Source organism: Gossypium raimondii, chromosome 3 (assembly GCF_025698545.1).
Source record: "Gossypium raimondii isolate GPD5lz chromosome 3, ASM2569854v1, whole genome shotgun sequence".
NCBI classification, from domain to species: Eukaryota; Viridiplantae; Streptophyta; class Magnoliopsida; order Malvales; family Malvaceae; genus Gossypium; species Gossypium raimondii.
This window is the reverse complement of record NC_068567.1, coordinates 52,242,209-52,261,979: the sequence shown is the minus strand read 5'-3', so window position 1 is coordinate 52,261,979 and position 19,771 is coordinate 52,242,209. Positions and strand designations below refer to the sequence as shown.

General features: G+C 34.6%; 1 protein-coding gene across 1 annotated transcript; it reads left to right on the top strand.

The window, feature by feature from the left end:
* The first annotated feature begins 2,978 nt into the window (after positions 1–2,978).
* On the top strand, positions 2,979–19,153 carry LOC105794650 (cell polarity protein mor2). Its single transcript, XM_012623926.2, has 18 exons — positions 2,979–3,207; positions 3,339–3,457; positions 4,811–4,929; positions 5,450–5,495; positions 5,746–5,818; positions 5,903–5,960; positions 6,183–6,278; positions 7,938–8,055; positions 8,142–8,408; positions 9,906–10,007; positions 10,194–10,551; positions 10,632–10,745; positions 11,714–12,345; positions 12,445–12,641; positions 13,083–13,305; positions 14,262–14,381; positions 14,661–15,428; positions 15,868–19,153. The coding sequence occupies exons 2-18, from the start codon at positions 3,350–3,352 to the stop codon at positions 18,919–18,921; spliced, it is 6,453 nt and encodes a 2,150-aa protein (XP_012479380.1). The 5' UTR covers positions 2,979–3,207; positions 3,339–3,349; the 3' UTR covers positions 18,922–19,153.
* Positions 19,154–19,771: the final 618 nt, after the last annotated feature.

Sequence of the window (19,771 nt, the reverse complement as noted above, 5' to 3'; positions counted from 1 at the left end):
AAGAAAGTAGTTTCAGGGCGGTTTTTCACCTTACAATTGCCTTCTTTCACATCTCACTTTATTTTGTATCTTCTATTTCTCATGTTCAATCTTATCTTAATTTTCTTTTCCGTAAATACTGCTTTTCTGAAATAGCTATAACATTATTTATTTTTTTAATCATGAATTAAATTTTTTTAAATGATCTCACTAATTTTAATTACCAATACAATGATATAAAATAAACTATGCTTAATTAGAAAATACATTTGAGATTTTATCTTAAACTTGATTTTGGATCTTATCGAAATATAAAAGATTATTAATTGCCTAACCAAATATTAAAAATTTAAGCGTTTTACTTTTGCAAAATATTAGAGATTAGTTTAACATTATTTTTGAAAATATCTTGTTTTTAAATTTAGCTTAAAATCTCAATATTCAGTATTGTAATAAAAACTGCTTTTGAAAAATAATATCTTCATTTAAAACTTGATGTTGATAAAGTAAAATATATACATTTAAGTTGTAACTTATTATTAGTATTTTGAAAAGTATTTTCTATATATGCAAATGACTAACTCAAGCTCATTTTAGACTTGTTCATATTATTTTTGGATTTCTTAAAAACATTTATATTTTTATTTAATATTTAATAATTTTATATATTTTTCATTTATTAAAACTTTATATATAAGTGCTTTAATTTTTTAATATTTACATTATAATATTACATATTATTATAAGTTTAATTTAATATGTTATAAATTACATAATATATAATATAATATATTATAGACTTTGAAAATGAGCTGAGTTTTGGTTTTGAATGTTCAAAAAGCCCATACATAATTTAAATAGTCTATTTTTTTTTGCCAATAGGCCTAATGTTTTTGCCCAAACCCTTTCAAATTCCGGGTAAGCCTTCGAGCTTGGATGGACAATCCGATCAATGAACAAGTTTATTTATCATTATATTAAATTATTTAAATATCATTTATCATTATATTTGAAAATTTAAACCATTTCGTGTATCACTAAATTTACAACTAATCTAAACTACTATTTTAAACCATTGGTGAGTTAAGGCTAGTTTAGCATTACTTTTGAAATGTATTTTTAAAAATGCTTTGAAAAATAATTTTGAGAAGTTTGGTTTAAGATTTTTTTGAATCAGTTTGACTTAAGATTTAAGTGTTTAGTATTGCTAACAAAAAGTATTTTGATAAATAAAATGTCCATTTTAGACATGCTATTATAAAGTAACAAATTCAAAAAATGTTTAAATTTGTTAATATTATGATTTTTAATAAAAATATAAAAATAATTTATTATAACTTGTTAATATTTGAATATATAAATTATAAAATTTAAATATTTTAAGCAATTAATATTAATTATTTATTAATTTAATTACAATATAAACTATATTTTAAATATTTAAATATAACCATTAAATATTTGTAATTAGATATTAACGCATTTGTATTATTTTAAGAAATATTTTTATTTTATTTTTTATTAATAATTTTATTTTAAAATGTAATTTAAATATATAACCATACTAGATATTAACATAACATAGAAAATATAAACTTAACAAATTAAAATATTACATATATTTGGATTAAAGTTTCAAAAGGGATAATATTTATATACCAAATATAAATATTAAAAATTTTACATTAGCATTTGCAATTTAAAATGAATGAAAAATGGGAGGAGAAAAATGGAGTGATGAAAAGTAATAATGCTTCCCGAAGTGCTTCTTGGCTCAAGAAAAACTAAAAATTTTAACTTCTAAGTAAAAGTACTTTTGAAAAGCCACTTATTTCAGCTAAAAGTTGTTTGTTTAGTACAATTATTTTTTTCCAAAAGTGTTTTTTAAGCATTGTTAAACACAATCTTAGTATCACAAATCAATCAGTACCAACTCAAGGAAAATTATGAAAATGTTTTTTTTGTATTTAAAATAAGATTTTAAGACCAATAAAGAATTTATAGGTGAGATTTTGTACCCATGACATTTGCATCAATAAAATTTTAATTTTATTACTCAACTAAAAGCTTTATCTTAAAAATATTTTACATATTTTAATTTTATTATGCACACTTTATTACCTTAATCAATTGTATAACTATACTTATTATCATTTGAATCATTAATTGAGTTGGTGTCACGAGTTAGTTAGACATTGACTCAATTAGAGAAATTACTAAACCACCCTTACACGTTTGAAATAAGTTATATTATTACAATGATACTTTTTATTTTTTACATTTTAATAACATCAATTAAAGATTTCAAATAATAAATTTGAACATAAAAGCTATTTTTGCAATATAACCAATGCTTTTTATCTTTATTGTTTTGTGTATTTTAGTATTATTTCACAAAAGGTTTTTTTTTTTACATTGCATATTTCAATCCGTATATATTATATATATGTTATTGTTATTAGTTTCAAAGTATACAATTTTTTTATTGTATGTTATTTTAGCTTCAAAGTATATAATTTTTTTATTTTATGTTATTTTAAACGTACACTTATGTTTTAAATATATTGTTTCTACACGCATACATCTGCAATAAAATTTTTAGTACTAATAATATTATTAATTGAGTTGGTGTCATAAGTTAACTCGAAACCAAGATTGATGACAACACTATAATAAACAATTATAGTACATTTAATATTCTTAATCGGATGTATTTAGGTGTTTAAATTCTTTTGCTCACAATTTAATATAATTTTTTTATTTTAAGACGTATTTTGTGTGAAATCATATTAAATTATTTAAATTAACATTTTAAATTTATTTTTTATAACGATGTGAAACTAAAATTAGAAACCATACAAATTAATTTTGGATCCAAGCTATTCGAAAACCCACTAGTGCTTAGTGATTCACTACTCAAAATTTTGATTTTCATCCTACAATATTAGAGGAGGAAAAATGAAAATTACCAAAATTATATCAAACGGGGGAAAAATGAAAACAAAACTAGTACTGTATTTAAGAAATTTGGAATTTTCCTTAATAACGAATTAACGATGTTATTAACCTGAAAAAAATCCCCCAAAATCTATAATTAGTCTCCTCAAAGTGTTAAATCTTCGTCGATCACGATCAGCCAAATAAAGAGCGACCCTCGATTCTCTCTGAGTTCTATCTCTGTCTCTGGAAACTACAATGTCTTATTATTAATTAAAACCCTAATTCCAGGTATTACTTCCACTTCTTCTGTTCATGTTGATCCCTCAATTTTCCATATGATTTTGCTCGTGGAATCTATGATTTCTAGTAGTAATCCTTTTTTGAACCCTAATTTGTTTTGCTGTTTCGAGAATTTGTAGGTTGAAAACGGATGCGAGACAAAATGAAGGCAGGAAGTGCTGCCAAGTTGATTGTAGATGCGTTGCTGCAGCGGTTTCTTCCTCTAGCTCGTCGCCGAATCGAAACAGCTCAGGCTCAGGTTTTCTTCGCTCGTTCTCCTATTAAATCATTCAGTGGCATAATGTTTAATTTTCTTGAATGTTATAGTAATCATGATTTCATGTGTTGGAAAGGTGTGTGCCTTTTTTTCTTGTTTCAACTTCTAAATTATGATGTTTTTCTGTTCTTATTCCGAAAGCCCTTTTATGCTAAAAATGTTAGTGAGGTAGCATTTAGTGTCATACCTTCTATGGATTTGAATATTAAAGGAGGTCTAAGAGAAATGCAGTTTGTTTATAAGTTGAAAATTTGTAAACATCTTTAGATTTTGGTTTGTAAATAGTGTACTGGATATCAATGAGTTCTTCATCTGATAGCATACTTTAGCACTTAGAATGAGTTTGATCAGGAGCTGCTCTTTGTTAATGAATAAAATCTGATGCTAATTGGTTTTGCTTAAGCGAGTTTAGACTATACTTGGTGGTTTGATGAAGTTAGGGAATTTGCTGACATGTCAGCAGCCAGCTATTTTGCCCTAAGTGGGGGTTGTAAAAAAAATCAGAGAGAGAGAGAGAGAGACTTGGCGACTGCCTAAACTTTGCTAAGGTTATGACAACCATGGTTTTGTAGAAGAGACTGTTCGAGTTTGCTTCTCAGGGTTTTTAGATATTCTCCTTATGTGTTGACCTTTAACGAGCATTTGGTGATTGAACATCTCACTGTTAGAAACATAGATTATTTCTGAATCACTTTAATTTGGTTTTAAAAGATTAGAGGCTCACATCTTTTTGTTTTTGTATTCATCTCTATTCTTTATTTAATCCATTGATCATTCATCTTTAGTAATGGTTTGTTGCCTTGCCATTCAAGAAAGCAATATTCTATTAGGACTTAGGTTCTTGGTGTAATAAAGATAAGTCAAGGAGATAAGGATGATATAGAAAGGTTATCCTTTTTCCATTTAGAAAGATTAGCAGTTTGCTTAAACATAGAATTATCAATTGGGCTGGTTTGGTTGGCTTTGGCTTGGGTTACCTCAGGTTCAAGTTGCTTCAGGTCCAAATTGTTTGGTTCTAAAGTCAAACAAGTTCAATTTCAATGCTGGGTTGTTGACTTCTTTGGTCAAATCAGTTTCTACCTGGTTTGGGTTTGAACAGATTTGATGTTTATTTTCAAGTCAACTTTTGACAGCTCTACTTAAACATATGATGGGGAGCAAGAGTTGGAAAGTTGGTGTGGGAGGCTGCCTCTTGTTTTGTTTGTTTGGAAACTTTAGTAGTAACATATTACCAAAGTATAAACTTGATTACCTTCTTTTAACTAATGAATGGTGATTTTGTCCTTCTGGATCGATGTCTATCCCATTTTATGTTCTTTCCTGTTGTATGTGCAGGATGGACAGTATCTTCGACCATCTGACCCTGCCTATGAGCAGGTGCTAGATTCCTTGGCTATGGTTGCACGACACACACCTGTTCCTCTTCTAGAAGCTCTTCTAAGATGGCGAGAAAGGTTGTATCATTTGCTTCTTTACCATTTCTTTTCCCTTAATACAAACATTCATCTCCAAATGCTCTTTAGTTCTCAATCATGTCTTGAAAATATCTGTCTCCTACATTATTTTTAGCCACTTTAGTTTGATGATAATGAAGGGAGAACAGTAGAGGTTGAGAAGGTATCTTGATAGCCCTAAAAAGTCTGATAAGATGGAAGTTTCTATTGGTCGTGCTTCTATAATTTCTTTGATGTGCAAAGATGCTACTAATATACACTACCAGTTTTCTATCTCCTCAAACTGTTTCTATCACATCAAATTTCAAACAACAAACCGGGCTCATTATCAGGGTTATATCCTGGTTGGTTGTTTGTTATGAAAAACTGTAGTTAAAAATCCTTAATCAATCATCTCTGGTTTTCTCTTAACTGGTGAGAAGTTAATGCCACTCTATGAAGGCACAGAGTCGTCGAGTCTAATTGTTTTGCAATTGTAAGATTTCATTTGCTTACTTTTGCTTTGGGATCTTGCTTGCAGTGAATCCCCAAAGGGCGCAAATGATGCATCTACATTCCAAAGAAAGGTTTGTATGCAGTAATAGCTTATAGATTTTATTACATTCAATGGCTTGTGAAGATTGTACTCCCTTCCACCCCCTCCCCCTGGAAAAAGGAAAGTAGTTAAAAAATGACAATGAAAATAAGTGTTAGACAGAAACCACTCTGAAATGATATTTGCCTTAGTTTTTCTGAATTTGATGATGCTCTTTTTTTTCTTTTTTCTTTTTTGCTTAATTCACTATGAGTTGAATGGTGTCTTTCCTTGGTGAGCAGCTTGCTGTCGAGTGCATTTTTTGCTCAGCTTGTATCCGCTTTGTCGAGTGCTGTCCACAAGAGGGACTTACTGGTTTGTTCATTTCCCTGTTTTTTACTTTATTCAATTTTACTTGTTTTTCTCACAACTGAATGACGAGGTATGCTTTCATTTCAGAGAAGCTTTGGTCTGGTCTTGAAAATTTTGTTTTCGATTGGCTAATTAATGCTGACAGGTAAGGCTGCTAAGGATGAGTCTGGACTGGCTTATATCAAGTTTTAATATTATATATAAATACATCAAATATCACTGCTTGGCCCTTGAAAAATGATGGACTGAATTTTGAGTCTTAGCATAGTAGTTGATATATATGATACCAAAGTGGTTGATAGTTTTTTTGCTGAACAATTTACATATGCTGGATGACTGGGTTGAAGTCAATAAATTCGTATTGCAGGGTTGTTAGCCAGGTCGAGTATCCCTCACTAGTTGATTTGCGGGGTCTTCTCCTTGACTTAGTTGCTCAACTCCTGGGTGCCTTATCTCGGATCAGGTAGCTGTGTGCCTGTGTCGTTATCTGGTGACATTAAAATTTTGACAGAAAAGTTGGTGATTTTATACTTGCTATAATGGTTTCTGAATTTTTTACTTTAAGATAGGATATTTTAAACAGCAGTTCATATGATGATGTTTCCCCCTTTCCATTGGTTGAAAGCATAGGATTTAGATTTTGACAATCTGTAAACCAGAAAATGGTACTGATAATGTTACAACGGGTAATCCTTGTGGCTAAGCCTTGAGAGTTTTTTCCTCTTTTTTGTGAAAGATCTTGAAATTTATCTTGGAGGTCTCAAATTTGAGAATATTGGGTGTGGGTTTTAAGATAATGGGATGGGAGTTAACCACCTTCTATCATGTAGTCCTAGGTCCAATACGTCTTTCATGTACTAAAAGGGAAAGGTAATAGTAGTTGATGAAGGGAAGTGTTTCTTGGTGAGCCATTTTGGTTAGCTGTTACTTTTCTCGGGAATCCTATGCATGGAAGTAACATATGGTTTTCACCTAGCTGGGGAATTATATGGCAAATAAACTGAGTTGAACATCTTTTCCTTGTTTCTTTTTCATTCTTCTTTTCCTAGACGTTAATCTTTCTCGTATCAACCTATTTTTATTTTGATGTAACCCGTACAACAGTGAATAACTGAGTTGGGCATCATTCATGGTTTCTCAATCTTTCTTATCATTAAATCAATGCCACAGCTAACTCGTTACTTTCTTTCTCCTCATGGTAATGGTGGAGATGCATCATTTTCCTTCTGTTTATGTCACCGCATTTCATTAAGTGTTACAACATTGAATCCAGATATCATTCATGCTAGTGAGGGAAATAATATGTATAATATTTTAATGGTTTAGTTTGAGAAATAAAGAGATCAACGTTTGTGCGCTTATAAACTATTGCTAGATTTTGAAGAATGCTATTGGTATTTTTTATAGTCTTTGAAAGATGGTGTTATTTTCTTTTCCTGGGGCCTTATTGATGATATTGTTCTCATTTATTTCCGAAGCACTATGCTAATGATATCATTTGAGAAGTTATGTTGGTATAGTGAAAATCTATAAAGCAATTCATTGCGAACAAAGCACAATAGTAAGGACATTTAATTTTTCATGGTTCTTAGGTGTCCTTTCTCAAACAAATTTTCAATTTCTGAATCATTCCACAAATTCCTTTTGTGCCTCATATCGTTCCCCTTATTTTTAGCGCCTTTCTGCATTCTTGTGTGCTATTGTGCTCTCACCCTCTCCTTTCCCTTATGATGGATTTACTACATCTAAAAACCATTTTAAGTATGGGAGATTTAGAGTGTGTGAGTATTAGTTATAAAAAGTTCCACATGAGTATTACTGTATTAGTTTTTGTTTTAGTGAAGGGTGTGTTTTATCTCTGGCAAAAGAAAACAAAAAGAATCAGAGAAAACATTTTAAGAGCTTTCAGTGCCACTAGTCCTTGGTCCCTTCAAAAGAGAATTGTTTTTTTAATAGATTATGGGTTCTAGATGCATTTATTTGTTGGCTTCTTAAAGATCTAAGTTGGGGCTGAAAATTTGGTTATAAGTAGGTATAAATGCTCTTTGACATGTCTCCCAAGTTATGGTTTATTCTAGTCATATGTATATGCATATTCATTCTCTTTCTTTTTCTTTCACAGATTTAGTTCTGTAACTGAGCGCTTTTTCATGGAATTGAATACTCGTCGGATAGACAGTAGTGTTGCCAGAAGTGAGACCCTTAGTATTATAAATGGGATGCGCTACCTGAAACTAGGGGTATGGAAATGATATGTTTTTATGCATTTTTCCCTTGAAGAAACAGATGTCATGAGGGCCAGTGTATGACACTAGTTTGTTGCCAGGTTAAGACTGAGGGAGGATTGAATGCATCGGCCTCTTTTGTGGCCAAAGCAAACCCTCTTACCCGTGCTCCACATAAACGGAAAAGTGAGCTTTACCATGCACTATGCAACATGCTTTCAAGCATCCTAGCACCACTTGCAGATAGTGGGAAGAATCAATGGCCTCCAACTGGTGTAGAGCCAGCACTCACTCTGTGGTATGAAGCTGTTGGGCAAATCAGAGAGAATCTCCTGCATTGGATGGACAAACAGAGCAAACATATTGCTGTAAGAGCATCATTATCTACTCCTAGGAATTTCAAATTTTTTGAGTGTGTTTGAAATGAAAGCATGGAGGTCTGCCTGTAATTTTACTACATGGCAGAGAAAAAGGAACACTCACTACATAATAAATATATATTATTTATTATTGTTCAAAATTCTGAACAGGACAACTGACTAATCTTTAATCAAATGCCTGTAGGGCTTACAATGGCAAAAGTTAAATTCTTCTCTTGATATAAAATCGAAATTGTTATTTAGTAAAAGAGATATTACAGTGTTAAACTTTGTTTTGATTCCACTTTATTATTGATAGATCTTAGGATTTTCTTCTTTATTAGGCAGTAAAAAAGTTTAGAAGGAAACTCGTGAATGAATTTCCAAAGGAAGAGAAAACCTAAGGTTTTTTTCCTGAGTTGCTAATGTAAAGAGCAGTCACATTCTCCTTTTGTCTCAACTAAATTGTCACAATTGACTTTCTGTCAAATATTTTAAACTTTGACCTCTATTTTAATGAATTAAATTTTATAAAAAATATAAGAAAAACTACTTCATTTGAAGTTTGTTAAAAATATTTTTTTTTTCAAATTTTTATCAACACTAATAAATGTAAAATAATAAGTCAAAAGTCAAAATTTGACAAGTTAATTGGGGCGGAGTAGCTTTTATTTCATTTGAAAGATACTCTTACTCCTTTCCCCACAAAGTTCATGGTAGACAATGAAAGTATAAAATTAGTTATTTTTAAATTTCAATGCTTGGCTAAAGTGAAAGAGTAAAGTTCACTAAGCCTCTCAATTGGGTTGACTACATGTATATTTCTTTTTATTTCATTTGAGCAGAAAGAATTTTACAAGTATGTGAAACAAGTCAATAGGTTCTCGCAATCTGTTACTTTGTCAAATGGAAAATGAAAATGATAGAGACCTATAATTTTTTTCTCATTAAGCTTGGTCTCATCTCATGCTTCTTATTGACATTTTTATCTAAGAGTTGATTAGATGTTTGATGATATGAACCATTGGTTAATGTATTTGACTGTTAGAACTGGAGGTTTGAGAGTACGAGTGAAACGAAATCATTCAGGATACATGATTATCCTATCAAATTTTAGTTACTGCATATTGGATCGCGACAGTTTCTGTTCATTAGCATGCCTAGATGCCATAACAACTTTTCTTCCTTTATTTTTTTTTACTTATGATTTATTTTTGTTTTTCATGAACCTAGTTTCAATTCATGCTTGTCCATATTTAGTTTAGAATGTGACATTTCTATTTTAATAGTACTCTTCCTTATATTTTCGAATGATTTTTCTTGATCACTGAAGTTTGAACACAGATGGTACATGATAATATTGCCATCCTGTTCCTAGGATGATAATATCCTTTATATTTTTCAAGTTTTTAGTGGACATGACAATCAAACACTGTCTTCAGTTTTCTTGCATGTTTCTCTAAATCAAATTTATCTTCTCTCTCACATAAAAATTCTCTGTATTAGGTTGGTTATCCTTTGGTGACTCTTCTTCTCTGTCTTGGTGATCCACAAATATTCCAGGGCAACTTAAGCTCTCACATGGAGCAACTCTACAAGCTTCTTCGAGTATGTTTCCTTACATATATAGTTGGGGCCCTGGGTAATGGACATATCACACATATGGTCACCTGGTTGACTTTGACAAGTCCTCTTAAGCTTTTACCCCCTGGCTTTTCTGTGGGCCCTGACCTCTGATCATATTTACAAGTTCCATTTCAACTTATAACAAAGCATCTGGTGCTATTTATGCAGGACAAGAATCATCGTTTCATGGCTTTAGACTGTCTTCATAGAGTTTTGAGATTCTATTTGAGTGTTCATGCAGCTAACCAACCCCCAAATCGTATATGGGATTACCTTGATAGTGTTACTTCCCAACTCTTAACAGTTTTGAGGAAAGGAATGCTAACTCAAGATGTACAGCATGATAAACTGGTAGAATTCTGTGTGACTATAGCAGAACATAACCTTGATTTTGCCATGAACCATATGATCTTAGAATTGCTGAAGCAAGATAGCCCAAGTGAAGCAAAAGTTATTGGTTTGCGTGCTTTGCTTGCCATTGTTATGTCTCCTTCAAGTGAGCGTGTTGGCTTGGAAATATTTAAAGGTAATTGATAACTGGTTTAAAATGCAAATAATTGTCATATGTTTCATGCGAATCACTATCCTATTTATTTGTATGAGCAGGTCATGATATTGGTCACTACATACCTAAAGTAAAGGCTGCAATTGAGTCAATATTAAGGTCCTGCAATAGGACATATAGCCTGGCTCTTCTGACTTCTTCAAGGACAACAATAGGTAATTCCGACCCTAAAATTAACTTTGAATTTTGACTGCTTATCAGATGAAGTGAAAAGGGACAGTAATCTTAAGTTTTTGTATTTTTCTTATTATTTGTTTATGGATCAGTCAAGCACCTGTATTCCAATGTTTTAATGGCTGAGTAACTTTAAGATAAAAATACTTGTGTGCATAAAAATTCCTTGCTCTGTTATTGTCATTCTATGAATTTACTTGTTTAATCTTGGGCTGAAGACGTACAAATCTTGAATTGTGAGAATTGTCTGTGAAAACAGCCTCAGTTTAATGTAAGGCAGTAATTTGATCACGTATGAAACTACATTGAACTAGTTGGATTTTGTTTTCTTTTGGAAAAATTAGGCATGAAGATATGCCCTTAAGTGTTTTTGCTACTGTTTTTGCTGAAATCAGTTGCCTCAACCAAGCTGATTTAAGGCAGCTTGAATCTATTGTCAAAGGTACCATTTGCTCATCTTCTAGGTCCTCTTTGGGGTTATTTTTCTTCAAACTCTCTAGTAGAGATGGCAAGATAACTAATGAGAAGATATTAGAGATGGCCAATTTTACGTCGTGTTAAGACTGAAATAATCAAAGGCTAATTGATTCAGTTAAGTGACTTCTGTTCTCTGTAGTCTAGAACCTTTACCAGGTATTTGCAATTGGAAGAATTTCTTCTTCTATATGTTGACGAAATTAGAATGAGAACCAATTGTAAATCTGGCGATGGGACATTTTACTAGAATTAAGATATTCTGTGTTCTAAACGAAAGTGTGAATTCTGTTATTGTACTCATCTGCTGTGAAAGAAATATCTCTATTTTACATTTTTTACTCGGAGCATCTGTAGAGTGTCTTCTTTATTGAAGATCTATTGCTGCTATAAATGCTAGGTTTTCACTTTTCACATCCATTTACCTCTTATCTGGATGCAAGGGCACTTGACATTTGAATTCTATGCTTTCCAGATGCTGTAACCAAAGAAAAGTCTCAAGGATATTTGTTCCGGTCAGTGCTGAAGTGCATACCTTACCTAATTGAAGAAGTTGGCCGAAGCGATAAGATAACTGAAATAATACCTCAACATGGGATAAGCATTGATCCTGGTGTTCGTGAGGAAGCAGTTCAGGTACTGAATCGGATTGTTAGGTACCTTCCTCATCGTCGCTTTGCAGCTATGAGAGGAATGGCCAACTTCATTCTCCGATTACCTGATGAATTCCCTCTTTTGATTCAAACATCATTGGGGCGACTGTTAGAACTTATGCGTTTTTGGAGAGCTTGTCTTATTGATGATAAACTGGCACAAGATGCTCAAGATCCAAAGCAGATGGTGCAGCAAAACATTGGATTCAAGAAGTCTTCTTTCCATCAATCAGGGGATGCTATTGAGTTTCGTGCATCGGAGATAGATGCAGTTGGCCTCATCTTCCTTAGCTCCGTGGATAGCCAAATTCGTCACACAGCATTGGAGTTATTGCGCTGTGTACGAGCCTTAAGGAATGACATACGAGACCTTACACTTTCCAAGCAGCCAGAACATAGCATAAGATACGAAGCCGAACCTATATTTATAATTGATGTGCTGGAAGAACATGGGGTGGGCTATATTTATCTTATGATTTCCTGTATATGAATTATTCTTTTCAACTTTTCTATGAAATGTGATGTATTCTGAATTTAAAACTAAATATTGCAGGAGGACATAGTTCAGAGTTGTTACTGGGACTCTGGTCGTCTGTTTGATTACAGACGAGAATCTGATACAATTCCTCCCGAGGTGACTCTTCAGTCTATAATATTTGAGAGTCCTGATAAGAACAGGTGGGCAAGGTGTCTTAGTGAGCTCGTCAAATATGCAGCTGAACTTTGCCCAAGCTCAGTTCAAGATGCAAAGTACGTGCAATAAGATAATTATGAATAATTGTTACATGTCTTTGCCAAGTAATATTTTTTGTTATAATATATGTTTTGCATATAATTGATTGGATGTTCTCTTTGTTTTATCTTTAAGCATATAAACATGCTGATTCAATGTGGTTAGTTGATGGTAGCTTTATGTTTGTTAAATGAGCTAGATACTTGATGGGTAATTTAGCATTTATGCAATTTGCTTTTGAAAATGAGGAAATTGCCAAAGAATAAATGGTTAGTGTAGAGTACGGTGAACATGGATTTTTGTTGGAAATTGCTTTTACTCTTATTCTTCTTTGATGCCAAATGGAATAAACAGGAAGTTATTAATTACTATTTGCTTTCAAATAAAATTTTTGTGTTTAATTAGTTTTAAGAGCAAAGAATTCATTGGTCCTCTTCTAACCCGTTACGATTTGGCAGGCTGGAGGTTTTAAATCGTCTTGCTCATATTACACCTGCGGAGTTAGGTGGAAAAGCTAATCAGTCTCAAGATGTAGATAACAAACTGGATCAGTGGCTCATGTATGCAATGTTTGTATGTTCATGTCCACCAGATAATAAGGAATCTGGGAGTGTATCTGCAACCAGAGACCTTTACCATCTTATTTTTCCCTCTCTGAGATCTGGATCAGAAGCACACATTGTAAGTATATGTTAATGAGTTCATTCTATTTTATTTGAGTTTAATGCATATATGATGTTAGTACACTAATCATGAGACACTTTTTCTGCTAGAACATGAGAAATTGGGTTTAGTGCAATCTGTATGCTTTTGCTTGTAATACAGTTCCACTAGCTCCTCTCAATTGTTTGGACTGTTTCACTGGGATTGTGATTTATCAATGTTAATGGCTACAATGAAAAGAGTTTCTTGGTAGGTTTTTCATATGTAAAAGAATTATTGATGATGCACAGAGGAGATAGGGTGATGGTAATTTTGAATTCCATTTAATTCTTTTCTTCCAATTTCAAAAGCTGAGCTGTCAGATCTATCCAAAATTAGGTGTTTTGGTTTCACTCTTAATAGAATACAAAGAAATTGAAAGAATCCTAGGAGTTTTTATAATGCCATTTCATGGTTGCTCATTGGCTGCCTTGAATATTATTACTTGTGTCATAAATGCTTTCGCTTTTCCTGATTCTTATGGTAGATGACAAATTGCTTAGGGCTGCTTTATTTTTATTCTTAATGGGAGGCAACATGAGAATATTATGATGAACCCTATTATTTGTGATTAAAGAGAATGATGTTCGTGTACTTCCATGTATCCTAATAAAATACTTGATATTATGCACTCATATGCATAGATGATGGACAGACTGATATATATGTCCAACTGATTACACTGGTACTTAAGCTAAATAAAATTCTACTTACGTTGTCTATTGGTGGATTGGGTGTATCTTGGGGCTGGCACCTTGGGGGGTTGGGGGGCATCATGGTTTTAAGGGGTATACCCTGAACCTATAATCCTGCATAACATTAGAACTTTTGGATAGAAGTTGTCTGAGTCTCAGATAATTATACTGCATCTTTGCTTTAGGGCTCTCATTTCTATCTTGAGTGTAAAATTGATTTGTTTTCTTTTGGTGATTTAGCATGCTGCCACCATGGCTCTTGGGCACTCACACCTGGAATCTTGTGAGATAATGTTTAGTGAACTCACATCTTTTGTTGAGGAGCTTTCTTCTGAAACAGAGGGAAAACCAAAGTGGAAGGTATTTCTATTGTCTACTTGCTTCCATACATCTTTTTTTTTTGTTTGTTTGGTTCATTTCATGGAGGTTAGTTATTATTTGGACCTCTTTCTTAATATTTTACCTAGAGCATTCTTTTTCCTCTTTGTGGTTTTTTATTTAAGTGATGCTGTTCCAAGGTAAAGAGCCATCCAACTTGAGCTGAAATCTATTTTCATTCAATCCACAAATAAAAGACATTCTTCTTTTATGAATAGATAGATTGATTCCAAATTTTTGTACTCATCCCTTCGAATGCAGAGTCAAAAACAGACACGCCGTGAGGATCTTCGAGTCCATATTGCTAATATTTATCGCAATGTTGCTGAGAATATTTGGCCAGGATTCTTGGGTCGAAAGCCTGTATTCCGTCGCCATTATCTGAGGTTTATTGAAGACACAACTAAATATATTACAGCAGCATCTGCTGATAGTTTTCAAGAAACACAACCACTACGCTATGCACTTGCTTCTGTTTTACGATCTCTGGCACCTGAATTTGTAGATTCAAAATCAGAGCGATTTGATCTTAGAAACCGGAAGAAACTTTTTGATCTTCTTCTATCTTGGTGTGATGACTTAGGAAGTACATGGGGACAGGATGGTGTTAGTGACTATCGACGTGAAGTTGAACGTTATAAGACTTCGCAACACAGATCAAAGGATTCTGTGGACAAAATTTCATTTGACAAAGAATTGAGTGAACAAGTTGAGGCAATCCAGTGGGCCTCAATGACTGCAATGGCTTCACTATTGTATGGGCCTTGTTTTGATGACAATGCAAGAAAAATGAGTGGCAGGGTTATATTTTGGATTAATAGTTTATTCAATGAGCCTGCTCCTAAGGCCCCATATGGTTACTCGCCAGTTGACCCGAGAACCCTGTCTTATTCCAAATACACAGGAGGGCGTGGAGCCGCTGGTCATGATAGGCATAAAGGTGGGCATCATCGTGTTGCCTTAGCAAAATTAGCTTTGAAAAATCTTCTTCTTACAAATTTGGATCTGTTTCCTGCTTGCATTGATCAGGTATGTTGATATCGTCACCTTTATCCTGACAAACAAGAAATGCATTACAAATATGAAGTGAATGTGTGATTGTTGGATCTGTCAGTATTGCAGTAGTAAAATACCATTTTAAGCTTCTAATACTGTAGTCTGATGATACCTATGCTAGATTTACAGATCTTCTAAGCGAAAAAAAAAAAAATGTAGGGAGTTTGGTAAGTTTTTTCTGTTGAATAATTATTTAAACAAAAATTTAAAATCCTTTTCCTATTTCTGCAACTTTCTGTGTGGTGGTTCCTTGCATTCCAGCTTCTGTGGTATACATAAATTTCGGGTTTCTTCTTTTCCTACACATTTCTCTTTTGGTTTGTAGAATGCCGCAATGTCCTTTTTCATTGACTGTATTTTTTTATTTAATCATTGCACTTTTTGCGGAACTAATTAACTTTATGATTTTCAGTGCTATTACTCTGATCCTGCTATAGCTGATGGCTACTTCAGCATACTGGCTGAGGTTTACATGAGACAAGAGATACCAAAATGTGAAATTCAGAGGCTCTTGAGCCTGATCCTCTACAAGGTAGTGGACCCATCTAGACAAATTCGTGATGATGCCCTTCAGATGCTTGAGACGCTCTCTATCCGCGAATGGGCAGAAGATGGCATGGAAGGCTCAGGTAGCTATCGAGCTGCTGTTGTTGGTAATCTCCCTGATTCCTACCAGCAGTTTCAGTATAAGCTCTCATGCAAATTAGCCAAAGATCACCCTGAATTGAGCCAACTCCTCTGTGAAGAGATAATGCAGAGACAACTTGATGCTGTTGATATAATTGCACAGCATCAGGTATTAACCTGTATGGCTCCATGGATCGAAAACCTGAACTTTTGGAAACTTAAGGACTCTGGTTGGAGTGAAAGATTATTAAAAAGTCTTTATTACGTGACATGGAGGCATGGAGATCAGTTTCCTGATGAAATCGAGAAGCTTTGGAGCACAATTGCCAGCAAGCCCCGGAACATTAGTCCAGTTTTAGATTTCTTGATTACCAAAGGAATTGAGGATTTTGATTCAAATGCATCTGCTGAAATAAGTGGTGCTTTTGCCACATATTTCTCAGTTGCCAAGCGAGTTAGCCTGTATCTAGCACGTATATGTCCACAACGCACCATTGATCACCTAGTTTACCAACTATCTCAGCGGATGCTGGAAGATAGCATTGAACCAATTGGGACAGGTGCAAACAAGGGTGATGCCAATGGAAATTTCATTTTGGAATTTTCTCAGGGGCCGGCAGCAGCCCAGATTGCATCTGTTGCAGACAGCCAGCCACATATGTCACCATTACTTGTCCGGGGTTCACTTGATGGTCCATTGAGAAATACTAGTGGAAGCCTGAGTTGGCGTACTGCTGGTGTTACTGGGCGAAGCGCCTCAGGCCCTCTAAGTCCAATGCCCCCAGAATTAAACATTGTTCCTGTAACTGCAGGCAGGTCAGGTCAGTTGCTTCCAGCTTTGGTAAACATGTCAGGGCCTTTAATGGGGGTTCGAAGTTCCACTGGAAGTTTACGGAGCCGCCATGTTTCCCGAGACAGTGGAGACTACCTGATTGACACACCAAATTCTGGTGAAGATATCTTGCATTCTGCGGTTGGTATGCATGGTGTCAATGCTAAAGAACTTCAGTCAGCTTTGCAAGGGCACCAGCAGCACTCACTTACTCGTGCAGATATAGCATTGATTCTACTGGCAGAAATTGCATACGAGAATGATGAAGACTTTCGAGAGCACTTACCTCTGCTCTTTCACGTAACATTTGTTTCAATGGACAGCTCTGAGGATATTGTACTGGAGCACTGCCAACATTTACTTGTTAATCTACTATACTCACTTGCAGGTCGGCACTTGGAGCTGTATGAGGTTGAAAGCAGTGATGGAGAGAACAAGCAACAGGTTGTTAGTCTGATCAAGTATGTTCAGTCAAAACGGGGGAGCATGATGTGGGAGAATGAGGACCCTACAGTTACAAGGACTGAGCTTCCTAGTGCTGCACTTCTTTCTGCCCTTGTTCAGAGTATGGTTGATGCAATCTTCTTCCAAGGAGATCTTCGTGAGACCTGGGGTGTTGAGGCACTCAAATGGGCTATGGAGTGCACGTCAAGACACCTTGCTTGTCGTTCTCACCAGATATATCGTGCATTACGGCCTAGTGTTACAAGTGATACATGTGTGCTACTCCTTCGTTGTCTACATAGATGCTTGGGAAATCCAATACCTCCTGTTCTGGGCTTTATCATGGAAATTTTACTGACATTGCAAGTGATGGTTGAGAACATGGAGCCAGAAAAGGTGATACTCTACCCACAACTCTTTTGGGGTTGTGTGGCAATGATGCACACAGATTTCGTTCATGTCTACTGCCAGGTTCTGGAGCTTTTCTCACGTGTGATTGACCGTCTATCATTCCGGGACAGAACAATTGAGAATGTCCTCCTTTCCAGCATGCCTCGAGATGAGCATAGTGGTGATATTGGGGACCTTCAGCGTATGGAATCTAGGGGCTATGACTTGCCAGTAACCAGTGGCAATCTGCCTGCATTTGAAGGAGTCCAGCCTCTTGTGCTTAAAGGACTCATGTCCACTGTTAGTCATGGTGTAGCCATTGAGGTCCTCTCTCGTATCACAGTGCACTCGTGTGACTCCATTTTTGGGGATCGTGAGACTAGGCTTCTGATGCACATTACAGGATTACTACCCTGGCTTTGCTTACAGCTCAGCAAAGATCCATTGGTGTGCCCAGCTTCACCACTCCAGCAACAGCACCACAAAGCCTGCTCTGTTGCTGCCAACATCGCGATTTGGTGTCGAGCAGAATCATTGGATGAATTAGCTACTGTGTTCATGGCTTACTCCGGAGGTGAGATCACAAGCATTGATAATCTCCTGGCCTGCGTCTCACCATTGTTGTGCAATGAATGGTTCCCTAAGCACTCAGCTTTGGCTTTTGGACACTTGTTACGGCTACTGGAGAGAGGTCCAGTTGAATATCAACGAGTAATATTGCTCATGCTTAAGGCATTGCTCCAGCACACTCCCATGGATTCGGCTCAGAGCCCACACATGTATGCTATTGTATCCCAGCTAGTGGAGAGCACTTTGTGTTGGGAGGCACTAAGTGTATTAGAAGCTCTATTGCAGAGCTGTAGCTCATTGACTGGTTCACACCCGCACGAGTCTGGGTCATTTGAAAATGGGACAGATGAAAAGATGCTAGCTCCCCAGACCTCATTTAAGGCACGAAGTGGGCCACTACAGTATGCTTTAGGATCAGGTTTCGGGATAGGTTCAACATCAGCTCCACAAGCAGTTCCCAACGAGTCAGGTACAACACCTAGAGAAGTGGCTTTGCAAAATACTCGTTTGATCCTCGGGCGGGTGCTCGATAGCTGTGCCCTGGGTCGAAGAAGGGAATATAGAAGGCTGGTGCCTTTCGTGACCACAATTGGAAACCCATGACCTACTGGCTTTGCATATGTTTCAACTTTTCTCATTTTCTTTTTTGTTATACCTTCAGCTTTAATTCAAATGCTGTTCATTGTAAAAAAAGGCATCATAAAGAACTGTTAATTGTAGAATATTTTAGGGAAGAAGGGCAAACCATTGCAGATACCTTGAGGTCAATGCCTTGTATCCACCCATCAGTTTCATGTATAATTTATATGCTATATAATCCCGTCCCATTCTTATATGATAGCCACGATGACATGAATAATCATGGTAATGGAAAAATGGGTTAATATGTAAATATATAATTTTGCTAAAACTTTGATTAATTGTGTTCAAAAAAAAAAAATCCATTAATTGTAATATAATTTTCTGTACCTTTTGTTTCACACAACTTTTCTCTCCAATTCGTCTGGGCTTTTTTTAAAAAAAAAGGTTAAACTTGCAATTCATTGAAATTGTTATCCAATAATTTGATGTAATTACTGCAAGGAAAAAACAGTCAACTAATTAAATATAAATCCTTTAAATAAACTAATTAATATAAATTTAGATAAGCACTTTTAGTTTGATTTGTTTAGAAAAATGGGTGGGTTAGTTGTATTAAATAAGTTATCTTTCACCTTTTTAAAAATAATATAATTAAAAAGTTTAAACAATATAATATATCGAGTTATATGCTCGAATGTTAATGCTGTCATCAACACCACCAATAGAAGTGAAAGCAAATATGTAGTTATATACTTGTTTGTCTCTGAACTTAGTAGTTCGCGGATCACTTTTATATTCAAGTAATTGTTTTAGGAATTGCGGAGGTTCTTTTAAGTTTCCCTATTCATGCAACAGAGTGTAATGTTTTCTT

What these genes read in the sequence shown, in the direction of transcription:
- LOC105794650 (XM_012623926.2), top strand. Translation starts at nt 3,350, where the DNA reads ATGCGAGACAAAATGAAGGCAGGAAGTGCTGCCAAGTTGATTGTAGAT. An exon ending in ATGTGCTGGAAGAACATGGG is followed by an intron (nt 12,346 to 12,444) that starts GTGGGCTATATT and finishes TAAATATTGCAG; the next exon opens with GAGGACATAGTTCAGAGTTG. An exon ending in AGCTCAGTTCAAGATGCAAA is followed by an intron (nt 12,642 to 13,082) that starts GTACGTGCAATA and finishes ACGATTTGGCAG; the next exon opens with GCTGGAGGTTTTAAATCGTC.